The sequence below is a fragment of the Gavia stellata genome, chromosome 22 (assembly GCF_030936135.1).
Source record: "Gavia stellata isolate bGavSte3 chromosome 22, bGavSte3.hap2, whole genome shotgun sequence".
NCBI lineage: Eukaryota > Metazoa > Chordata > Aves > Gaviiformes > Gaviidae > Gavia > Gavia stellata.
In genome coordinates this window covers 13,484,248-13,496,878 of record NC_082615.1, presented here as the reverse complement: position 1 = coordinate 13,496,878, position 12,631 = coordinate 13,484,248, and the positions used below count along the sequence as shown (strand labels likewise).

The 12,631-nt window shown below is 40.8% G+C and overlaps 1 protein-coding gene across 2 annotated transcripts in view; it reads left to right on the top strand.

Annotated features, from left to right (window-relative positions):
- Positions 1-12,631, top strand: part of RPTOR (regulatory associated protein of MTOR complex 1) — a 161,088-nt gene that overhangs the window by 76,181 nt on the left and 72,276 nt on the right. For both annotated transcript variants that reach the window (XM_059828083.1, XM_059828082.1), the window contains exons 8-10: positions 922-1,022; positions 1,974-2,118; positions 11,823-11,898. In XM_059828083.1, coding sequence (XP_059684066.1) covers positions 922-1,022; positions 1,974-2,118; positions 11,823-11,898 — 322 coding nt within the window. The remainder of the gene's footprint in view (positions 1-921; positions 1,023-1,973; positions 2,119-11,822; positions 11,899-12,631) is intronic.

Sequence of the window (12,631 nt, the reverse complement as noted above, 5' to 3'; positions counted from 1 at the left end):
CATTTCCTGTTTGCGTGAAAAGCTGCTGATTATGCTCAATAACTTTTTTAGCAAGACACCGTATTTGCACCTGCCTGCGGTACTGGTGGTGATGCAAGAAATCTGTAGACAGATAAGCACTAAATTAATGAATTCAAGTTTTCAAAGAACCTACTGGGTGAAAAAGTGTGCGTCTTTGTAAGAAACAGCAAACGTGCCCCTTGGAAACGAGCAGCCGCACCACCTGTAGCAGGCACATGCATGCTCTGATCTTGACTTAAAAGATAGTCCAGCTGGAACAGTAAGGTGAATCTTACTGGGTCGCATTTCTTCATGAACAGGCAGTACTTTGCAGCAACAGGGAGCTGTGACGTACGTGCATTACTGTCAGACAGTTTTTAACAAAAGGACCGTGTGTTCTAACTGTTCTGAGCTTTCTGGCTGTTCAAAAAATAATAATTGTTTTTTTCCTGGAATATGATCACTCAAAAGTTCTTACACAGGGACATTATGGATCGTCAGCATACAGTTTGTAATGTAAATTGTATTTATTATCAAATATTTCAGCAAGAAGTGAATAATGGATAAAATTAAATCAGGGTGGCACTTCTGAAGAAGGCGGCACTTCCATTGCATCTCAGAAATCAACATCATCTCTGTGATATCTTCCCAGATGTTTTCCTTTAGCTCAGTTATCTATAACCAATTCCTTGTTTATTGTCCTTTTTCTGGCAATTTATGTCGCAAGCAAATTCAAATGTAGTAGATTTTTGGATAAGGAAAGTTTGTCTAGCAACATTAATTCTTGGTTACGAATTAAGGTGCTGGAAATACTGTCTTTCGTGAGCTTTGGTTGAGGCTTAGAGGTGTGCGTGTGTGCGTATCTCAAAAAAAGTATGGGTTTTAATAGGAAACATACTTGGCTTTTTTCCCCACTTGTAGGATTCCTGGAAGACTGAATGACAGGAGAACTCCCCTGGGAGAGCTGAATTGGATCTTCACCGCTATCACAGACACCATTGCGTGGAATGTCTTGCCTAGAGGTAAGGCTTGGGCAGGTGAATCGAGTTGTCGTCAGAAGTGAGCATTGCTTATTCAGAGTAGAAGGGTGAAGAGTGAGATAAATGAGACACTGAAATAAGGAGAAAATTAAAGCCTGATATTGAAAGAACAGATCAGACTGGATCTTAAGACTAGTTAAATTTCTTGCATTCGCTCTTTTTACCAGAAGCATTTCAGCAACCTGATCATTAGAAACCGGAGGGGTTTTTTCTAGTGCTAACATGATTGCTTTAGCTGGAATTGTTTCCTTTCTTACTGTATTTGTAAAGAGCAATCTGTTTTCTTCCAGCCTTTGTTAGTATCAGAAGTGAAGGGTTTTTTCCTCTTTGCTGGTAAGGCAGTCTGTGTTGCCCAAGAGTAACTTCATCCCATTTCTCTACCTCTGTTCTGCTCCAAATTAGTTCTGGAGCATGGGTGGCCAAATCTGTAAACAGTTTTCCAGCTGTGCTCTTTCTAATGCTCAGTACTGCATACATTCTTCTTTGCCTCTACAGAAGATGGTGCATTTGCTATCTTTAGGATTCATTTTGGCTTCTCATAAGCACATGAAACTGCCAGTTCCAGGTGTATAGTTCTTGATTAAATAGTAGCCACAGGTCCTTTTCTCCCTCAGTAATTTCCAAAAGCTTAGGGAGGCTGAGTTTGTGTGAAACACCAAAAGAAGCGTTTTATCCAGAAAAGGCAAAAACCAGCCTGAGGTAGAAAGTATTTAATACTGTTAATGGAGAGTAACTGCCATGTTTTAAGGGAACTCAGAGGGCAGATTTCCATTTAACAGTTGTCATATCATGTCCCTGCAAAACTGTTGTAGATTCCTTTTTAGGGGAATAAAATATTAACATATTTTAATGTTTTAAATGATTTTTGCATATGATCTGAGGTACTCAAGTTACAAAGATATGCATCTAGTAATTCATGCAATCTCTTGGCAGATCTTTTCCAGAAGCTCTTCAGGCAAGACCTGCTTGTGGCCAGTTTATTTCGTAACTTTCTCTTGGCAGAAAGAATTATGAGATCTTACAACTGTACCCCTGTCAGCAGCCCTCGTCTACCTCCAACGTACATGCATGCAATGTGGTAAGTCGCAGCCGCAGGCCGCCCTCGCCGCAAAGGCTGCGTGCTGATGCCTTAAGGAGATTTCAGGTGCTGTAGTCATGAAAGATTGCTACTACTTAAATCTACACAGTGCTTTGCTGATTAAGTCAGTGGATCAAAAAATAAAACAGCATCTGGTGGCGTAATACCCATCTCCAAATGTGTTTCTTCTCTGTGCATACGTAATTATAATGCAATTCTGTAATACAGAGGCTTCAGTTCAGCCGCGGAATCTTTCACTCCAAAAAAGAAGTTGGCCACCTTTATTTTCACCAAGTAAAGCTGGTCACCTGTGTTTGTGAAGGGTGGGGAGAGCTGAGGGCCTGAGGGAAATACTCTTAACTTGTGTTGTTGAAGTAGAAGAAATTTTTTGCTGCAGTATTCATCTACTTTTACTCTTACTTACAAGATGATTAATGGAAATGGAGGTGGCACAGTTATTGAAAAGCCCTTAAATGTGGTTTTGACTATCGAACAAATGTCCCGTGAAGAATAATAATAAAATAATAATAACAGTAATAAAAAAAAAACTTGCTTTCATTTTTTTATTCAGTATGATTAGGAATAGAACAGTACAAAATTTGGCTAAGTACAAACTGGTACAGTCAAGCTAACGTCGTTCCTGTGGGAGACAGTGATAGCTGAGTAACTTGCTAAAAGACTAATAAAATGGCAGGTAAACGTAGCTGAGTGGGCTTAATTTGCCTGCATTCTCACAATCCTTTTGATAAGTTTCCTCCATAATTTTGTGGAGGAAACCAAATGTAGAGGAGGTATGAAGTGATGATGATCAGTGTAAAACTGATAGCAGCATCAGTGAGTTCGAATTATATGTCACGTTTCTCTGAGAACGGGGCAAGCTAACGACAGAGAGTCCCGATAGCATTTGCAGGTGCACATAGCCATCGAGGAGGCGTTTGGTAATGCCAAGTTGCTTTAATGATTGAAAAGCACGGAGGCACTAGGGGAGACTTTGGGTGGAATTAGTAGCAATTGGGCAGCGTCGCTCAATGTGTGTCTGTACCTGGCAAACAATGTTCTTAAGTGCTTTGGATTAGCAGCTTTGGAGGAAAATGGTTACAGCCATTTGTAAATAGGGTGAGTTGTTTTATCATTATGTCACATGAGGGACTGGGACGTTTGTACGTGAAGAGCAGAAAAAACCACCAGAGCTCCCGTGGTGTCTTTCAGATGATGGTGGAGCTAGGAGTGGCAGGGCCTGAGCCGCCGAGCTGCGTGTTCCCAGTTGCAGTAGAGTGGAACACGTTTTTGCAGAAATTTTGAAATTAAGCCAGGGAATTTCTTGAGTTATTTATAGCTTGCTTATTGCCAACATAGTAAAAACCTGTATTTCCAGGTCCTTACAGGAATATAATTCAATCTTATTGCCAGCATATTAAAAGCCTGTATTTCTGATTTCCTATGGGAGTATGACTTGGAGTTGGTGTTGCCATCCACGTGCTGAACCACGGGAATGAAACTTGGAAGACCTGGATCCCATTCTGTATCTCTTAGTCCTGCTTGGTAGCATGATGGACTTCAGAAACACATTCTTTTCTTTGCTTGTATTGTACTTCTCCTGGTGCAAAATGGTGCTGTAAATACCTTTGTAAAGTCCCTCAGACCGTACCACAGGATAATGGCATTGTTGCTGCTTTTCTTAGGATTTACCAGAAGAAGTAGTTTCTTCTTAAGAAAAGTCACACACCAGGCTATTTATCCTTGTGAATCCCAAACACTAGCAAAATAGACAGCAAGTGGGCAGAGACTGCCTTGACACACTTTATTCAGCGTCCTCCAAAAAATGTGCACTTTGAAGCAACTCTAGCAAAGGGGAAAATTCCACTTTTGTCAGAGGCGGCTCAGTTCATTATTATGAACTTTTAGTAAGGACAGATTTAGAAACTAATTTAGGGCTCGCTTAAATATTTTCTAAAAATAATCATCTGCACTTATCTATCACCTTTCATTCAAGAATTTTCTAATGGATCCCTGATCTGAAACCTCCAAACCCATTTTACTGTTTAGATAAACTAGGTAATGTGACTGGAGGGCAGGAGAGTTGGCCAAAAGAGTGTTGAAAAGAACAGACACTTCAAACAACGTGATTTGATGATCACGTTGAATCTGCATCTGCATTGTTACATGGTGGACGATACAGCAGGTTTCTGCTGATTGCTGTTTTAATGAGACTTTTCACAGATTTTTCCATACCCACCATGTCAGACAATGCTTTGGGGAGCGGGTCCTGGCTGCCGTGTCATCAGCAATGGTTTGATCCGCAAGCAGCACGCGAGAACCTCAAGGTTCTCTCCTGCAGTGTTATAAATGTGTAATGAATGCAGATAGTGGCTCTGGCCTGTGTCAGCCAGTGCTCCTCGAGGGTCTGACTCCAGACTTTAGGGGACTTCCTTCCCCCTCCTCCTCCTTCCCTCTTCTGTGCTTCTTGGGCTTTGTGTGGGTTGTTTGGGTTCGGGCGTCACACCTTTCACTGTGATCCTGTGTGCTCCAGCTGGGCGTTCCTGACTCCAGTACTGGTTTCTTGCTTGCAACCTGAATGGCGATGTGGTGTTTCAGCTTCTCCAGTACGTATGTGCACATATTCTCCTCTCTTCCGTTATCCTCTGGGTGCTCATCTGGCTTCCTGGGCTTTGCTCCTCCATTCACAACGTTAATATAAGATTACCACGTTTCTCTGCTGTTAGGGACACAAGCAGTTCTGCACGTTCACAGCTGAGATAGTGGGGGAAAAAAAAGGGATCTACATACAGACATAATTCACACCCCAGCCGAAGGCTGGCTGGAGAAACAGCCTACTACTGTATGTTAGTATATTTTTTGCAGAAAAGGCATAAGTAAAGATCAGTGTTTCACTGACTGTAGTAACATATTTCTGAACTTTGCATACGCTGCCCTGATCTCCCTCCTCATCGCAGCAGCCGTGAATTTGCACTTGTGGTGCTCCGCACCGGCATTGCAACTCTCTTGCTGGGAACATCTCGCAGTCAGTGAGAGGGGAAAGAGCGGGAAGAGCTCCGGCCTCGCGGTGCAGACGGGCTCCTGAGGTCGGAGCACGGTGTTCCTGCTTTCCACTTTGCTGTCTGTGGCTGGACGACGGAGCTCTGCCGCTCCTGGTGACGTTGCATGGCTGAAGCCGTAGAGGGGCTGAGCCAGGCTGGCGGCTGCGAGCGTGCCGCAGCGGTGGGCGGATGAGTGTAAGGAACGCTTCACAGTGACTTAAGCATCAGTTTACCTTGTGAATAGTTATGACTGCCCCTTTTCAGACATTAAATCTGAACCATTTGCTCTTTCTCTTTTTTGTTTACCTTTGTCTGTGCTTGTTTGATAATGTTCCCTAAGTCACGCTCAAATGTCTCATGATTTGAGGCTCTGGCACCGTTGTAATAGAAGCTCTGAGGTTGCAGGAGATATGAGCTTCTGTTCCTTTTGGTTTAGTCCTTTTGAAAACAACTTTTTAAAATTTTGACCTATTAAATTGTTGTCCTAGTCAATTCATTTGGGTGACCACTGTTACCTGTTCTGTTAATTATCCTTTTTACCTGAACAATCGAGGAAAAGTGAAAACTTCTTTTTTGAGGGGAAAATTTGACCCACAAGCTGTCAATCTTTTTATTTCACCAAGAAGGGCACCATATTTAGGAATCGTAAGAGCTGATCTCTGTGACCCTGTCCTGTTTGGTAGGCTCTGACATATTTAATTCCTTCGTGTCTTTCTTACTTTTATTGGCTTTCTCTGTTTTACCTGCTTAGACATAAACCCTCTGGGCACGGGCTGTTTGTTTCTATTTGTATGGTGCCTTGCACTGTAGCTTCTTGGCTGCTGCAGGCACTACTGTAATACAAGTATTAATATTAATATATATCGATTGACTGGCTGTGCTATTCAACTTCGAGAGTCGTTCTGTCTATTGTGCAGTAAGAATAGGAGGCCTGATGCTCTGTCAGCATCTTGATCTCTGTTGTGATGGATTATGGTTTATACATTACTGCTGTTGGCAGCAAGTTATATTCATGGCCTTTGAAAGGACCTAATAATGTGTTTGGAAGTATTTCCTAACATAGGTCATATATTAAAAACAAAGTACCTTAATTATGCTTTGGAAGAGCTATGATTTGTCTATAATAGAAATACTGCAATAGTGTATACACCGACCATGAAATTCTGGTTGAAAGAAAGTCATAATATACTGCAAATAAAATAAGCTTGAAATTCTAGCTGAAAAGAAACCGGTAGTATAGCAACCCAATTACAGGTAAGAGAGGAGCTGGAGTCTTTGAACATTGTGGGAGTGTTGCAGAATGGATGCAGGTCTGCTCGCTGATTTCTCGAAGAAATGAGTCTCATTTGGCTACACAGAAAGACTTAGCATCTCAGCAGGAAGAACGTGATTGTTTGAAAGGGTATTTGGAACTGTTTGACATTAGAGGGATTAGATTAATTCAGATTATATCGTTGATTTAACCAGATTTTTTTTGTGTCTATGTGTTAGTCTTAACATCTCCAAGACCCATTAACGGACTACAGACAGTTTAATGGAGAAAAATGTAGGGCAAAAATAGCAAAGCGTGTCCTTTAAGTTGTGGCTAGAGCAGGGGAATGCACTGGTAGAAGAAAGGAAGATTTCATAGTTGTAACAAATATTCACAGCGATAAATATTTTTTAAAAATAGCTGTGTCTGAGCAGCTTCCCAGCTGTCTCCCTAAAGCAGGCTTAGGGAGTTCACAGTGTCACTGTGAAGCAGGTGAATTCAGGCTGAAATTTGAAAATTCAATCAAGCAGGACGTGTTATTGAACTGTACTTGCAGAAAAAACAAGCATGAAGAGTCTTGTCCAACATGCTTGGAAAATGTCTGAAATGTTTAACAGTTCCAGAAATAAAACTCCAACCAAGCAGATACCCTGGTGCCTGAGCCCCAAGACTACAGATGGCTTCAACTTCTCTTTAGTTGCTCCTCAGCATGACTGTCCCAGTAAGAAATACTCATTTTCACTAATAGTACGTGTGGTGCAATATAATACAAACTATTCCCAGAAGAAGAGAGAATGTTGAAAGCCATCAATAACACGTTATAAAAAATGTGACATGAGAATTAAAAGCATTAGACATTGACTCAGCCCAGAAAATTTAAGTTGATTGTAAGAAAATCTGCCTTCATGATCTGCCAGCTAATACAGTACATGTGGGTGAGGAAAGACTAACGCGCATCTCTAACCGTGTTTCATTTATGCTGTTAAAGTATTACTGTGGGCTTCCATTACCGAACGTTTCATGGATATGTGTAATAAAATAGTCATTGAGCAAAGCTGGAACTCTCAGCCTTCTGTTCTTTGCTTGAAAGTCCAAACTTTGCAGCACCTCCGGGAAACAAAGGGAAGGCAGCTGGATGAGTTCACGTTAAATTATTAAAAGTTTAAACAGTCCTACTGTAATGAAACCGGTATTGGACTGAGGGGGGGAGATTAGATGGAGTCTGGGGGGCATATGAATAGGGGCTTTGGGCTGAAGGGCTAAGAAAAATTGAAACTAAATGTAAAGACAAATATATGAGCATTTCTTTCACGGGAGAAGAGAGTTAATGATGGAATTCAGGGGAGCTCTTTCCCTGTTTAATTTTTATTGTAGCATTATGGAGGAGCAATGCCTTTTCATTTTTAATTTTCATCTATTCTGAAATGCTGTTCCCTTTCCCAGGACGATGGCTTTGCATCTTGTATGTTGTACCTTGTGGAACTGACTGATCAGTGCAGACAGAGATCCAGGGCATTGTTGACTCGTTTTCTTTGCAGACTGTTTCTGTTGGCATGCTGCATTGCTTTGCTTGTTTTGGAGAAATAAAAGCACTTTCTGGCCTGTTTTTTAACTGAGTCAATCCTCCAACTAAGGAGAGGATTTAATATACATTTATTCTGAAATATAGATGGGAGATGCATGAGGGTAAGTATGTTTTCTCAGTAGTTGAACCTAAGGAGTCCCCCATCCTAACATAGTTGAAAGCCTGTGAGTTTGACCCCTTTCTTTAGTGAGATTGTGTCACGGCATAGTGTGGAGGCTGTAAAAGCACTGTAAAAGGCTTTTGCCTTTTTTGAGATCCGTTACTATTAAAGTTGCCAGGTCTTAAACAAGCCCAAGGGTAAGTATAGCCAGGCTGTGTGGTTGATTGCGTAAAAAAAAAATCTTTTGAACTTGTGGTTTGAGGGTGACTTGTGGTCCCGCTGACAGGTAACTTGAGCTTCACCTCCTGTGGTGCCTCTTTCCAGGTTCTCTTGAGTTACTGCCTCATATGCGTTGGGTTTGGACCACATAGAAAAGGCCACTTCCTGATAGGGGATATATGATGGAAATCCTTCGGGCTTGGTCAAACCAGTCACTGTGTGGGATTGCTTGTTTTTATTGCCCTTTTCGGGGGAGGCAGAGCAGGAACGTGTATAAAACCTTACATTAATTGTATGACAGCTTCTAACTTAACTGGGGCATACTAAGAGGAGTTGTGTAAGTGCTGTATCAATTTGCTGTACATACAGAGTGATTAGGACAACGTAGTATAAAAGAACCTCATTAACACGTTCTTTAGTAGCGTGATGTAGTGAAGTTGAAGCACTGCGATATTTCAGTAGGTTATCACCCAGTGGATGCATCATAGTGTTGTCTTGTCGCAGCGGGGAGTCTGGGCGTTGTTGGAAGAGCGCAATAAGGAAGGAACAATGCTGTGGTATTACCCAGCTCTTTTTGTACCTGATGTGGTGAAAACAAATCTTCCAAAGCACTTTGCAAACAGCAATCTCCGCAAAGAAGGAAGAGAGAGGTAGTGATCTCTTGGGTTGGCTTTCATAAATCATTTCTAGGATGCAATGCCACCCATTCTTGTTCCCCTGCTGCTCCCTAATTTATCTCTTGTTTGTCTGCTAAAGTGTAATATTGGTTCAGTGAGCTTATCTACAAATAGCCCACCTTTCTAGTTCCCTTTGGCATATTAAAACAGTCAATCACTGCTGCTCCTCCCCACCACCAGCCGCCATTATTTTCACCATGACTGTAACAAGTATTTTTCCCCTTCTGTTTCTCTTCACTTACTCCGTGGTATTAGTCCTTTACCATTCCTTTGTGGCTTGCTTTGAATCTGTTAATTGCCTGTTTAATGCCATTGTCTATTTTGCCAGTGCAGTGACTTAGCTATCTGACAACTCATTCATGAGTTGTGCAACCTAAAGTCTCGCAAGTGGCGTGTAGCTGTTCTAGTAGTTGAAAATAGTGAAGTTTTGCTACAGGCAAAACTGCTCTTTGCTCACATGTCTCGTTGGGTGGGGAGGTTTTCTGCTTCCTGGGGAGATAGAGCAGGAATGGTGTGTTGCGCTAGTTTGGACAGGCTGGAGAATCATTTTAAGTATTGGAATTGATTGGAGTCTCTTACACAGTTGATGTGAATCAGCAGCTCTCTAGATTGTGATGAACAGTAATGTTAAGGTTTTATATTGGTGGTTACTCTTATAAAAGATGGAGTAAGATTGGCTACGTGGCTACATCGATTTTTAATGGCCTGGGTTTAGAAGCATAAAAAGAGCTTTTGTTTTAATCTACCAAAATCTCTTTTTAAATTTTTGTTTGTTCTTTCTGATAACACTTAAAACCTTTGAGATTTGACCTTGTAGGGCTGCCATGGACATTTTCATAGGGGTATTAGTGCTTCTTACCTAAAATGACTTTGAGGAGCTCAGCATCTTAGCTCCGTGCCTCTGCAGTATAATGACCTACGCAGAAGCCTTTTATAGGCAGCCAAAATAAGACTATTGTCTCTGATCTCTAAACCATTTTCCTCCCGTGTAGTAAAACCTATCTCAAAGGCACTATGTGTTGACGTTTTCTAATGTTTGAGAGAATTTCTTTAGGTGGTATTGCCCATTCCTCCGAGAAACCTGAAAGTCGGAAATACTCATTCTTTGCTTGAAGTAAAATTATCTTTATATTTGTACTAATTGACTTTGCCTCTGCCTCAACCAAGAATAAACATTTCCCTCATCAGCTCTATGTAAACTTTTTGTCTCCAGCATGGGTCTTTATTGAGCACGTGGGAAGCATTTGTTGCCCATGCTTTGATTATCTCTTGATTACCTCTTAATTATATTGGCAGCGTATTGTCAAGTGGAAGGTGAATGCTGTGAAGCAGAGGGACAAGGTCTGGGGTGACTAAAACAAGCTGCATCTCTTGAATCCATAGGAAAAATGCAAGAGCCTTATAGTTTATTTTTCCATCTAATTGGAGAGATTGTTTTCAGTTGAGAACAGCTGCCAGTTAGGCTAATGGGATAGATTTTGCTCGGCAGTTGTTCTAAGGGAAGGCTTTGTTTGACTCAAAACAGGGTGATTTAAGAACTTATTAGAGCAGGTAACTAACATACGCTGTATTGATTAGCACCTATGGCCTTATGTCTGCAAACGTTCCTAGGAGAAAAAAAATTGCTTAGCCTATTGATGTTAACACATGATGGCCACAAGCCATGGAAGAGCAAATGTGTCTGGAGAGTAAATTAGTTTCTTTTGTGTAAGAAACCCAGCGGGTGGTGGTTTAACTCACTAGCCTTTCAGAGTGCATAAATTCATGCAGTAAAATGAAAAGTGCATGGAACGTCTATGGATAGAGTAGGGATAATCATTTCTGGGGTAAAAAATGACTGTTTCACTTTTTTAGACATGTTTTAGAAACTTTGGAGACCAAGTGCATTTATTTTCGTTTGGTCCTCTTTTAGTTGGTGAGCGTTTTGAAGCAGGCTGGTAGCACGTTTCATTTGCACTGAATCGACCACAGCAGGTTCCTTGGCCACTGCACGTAATTTATGTGCTGTTATAACTGTAACACTAAAATATTGTATGTCACAATACTTTAGCCATTAAATAGTATAGTAGATAAGTGTAAAAACTGAAATCTTTAAATATTTTCTCTTCGTCTAGTTTAGTGTACATCCCTCCATCCTTAGGGCGAGTTGTGTAGAGCCAATCTTTGTAGACAAGGTTGCCACGCAAACCCAACTTGGAGTTAGATTAACGGAGACCGAGTTACTTTCCGCAGTGGTATGTGCAGTGACACAGTATCTGTGTCGAGGACGTGGAAAAGGAGAGTTAGCGTGGTGGTGTAGGTGTATCTGAATTGTGAGTTGGAGGGCTTGTCAGCAGGACTGCATCTTCCCAAGCTGATGTGACTTAAATACAGAGCATGAGAGGGTTTGGATGCGTGTAGAGGTGTGTGCTGAAGGATTATGGGTCGGAGCTAATCCAGGACTGAGTTCATCTTTCTAGTTTAAAAAAAAAAGTCATCCATTTCTGCATGAAGACAGGTTTATAATAAGACTTCAGTTCACTCTGGCTTCTTTCTACGTTACAGAGAGGAGTAGTTTCTGTGAACTTCAGCTAGGGATCTTTTTATCTGGCTCACATTTTGTTGGGCAGCCTGATGCGATGCTGGACTAGACCTTCTCACTGTTTCTCTGAATAGTTTTCATGTGTTATACCTGTCTTTTTTAAAAAAAAAAAAAAAGTATATTAAGCATTTCTAAGCCAGTCAGACAACAATGCTTTGAACAAATACTTGTATGATCAGAATTTAAATTTACCTTGATACTACTTATGGATAACTTGTAATGACTTCTTTCCTCTTTCACCTGTTCTTCTAGGCAAGCATGGGACCTTGCAGTTGATATTTGCCTTTCCCAATTACCTACAATTATAGAGGAAGGAACTGCCTTTAGGGTAAGTCGGATAATATCTTGAAATGATGTGTGCCCAGTTTAACCCATTATTTGAAACCTCAGTTCAGCACATCGCTTTTGCTTCTTGAGTCTTAAGTTGTTGCAGGGTGTATATTTATGGCAAATTGTAAATATCTACTCACCTCACTTAAAGGAATAGATTTAAAATCAGCTTTAAGTTCTTCGCTGTTGTGTGAGATGTCTGATTCAGCCGGCAGTTGTTGGTGAGGAAGAAACTCCTACCAGCAGAAATTATGCCTGAGACCTGACTCGTAAAATTTCAGAGCACTCAGTCTTTACTAACAGTATTGTTACCCAAAAAATCTCAATGTGCCAGCGTGATTTTTGAAATGAAAAACTTTAAAGTAAAAATTATCTCTTAGTGGAGTTATTTTCAAATAAACATAAAATAAAGATTGGGTGTATGTCCAAAGAGTTTTCTTAAGCATAGTATCATTAATATGAGTCACTGGGGTTTTTTTCTACTTTAGTTAATCTCAGAGAGCAGAAAAGTAAAATTTGTAATGTTTGGCATAAATTCCTCTGATCAGAATGGATTTTTCTTGATATTCCTCTGACATTTCATGAATGGAAACCTTTAAATAATAATTACTGTACAACCTCAGATACCTATTCCACCGTGATGTTCTCTCTGATTTTGCAGTAACATTCCTGCATTTTATCTGTGTTACCAAACTTCCAAAAGGTTTTCTGGCTGCGATTGCAGATTGTCT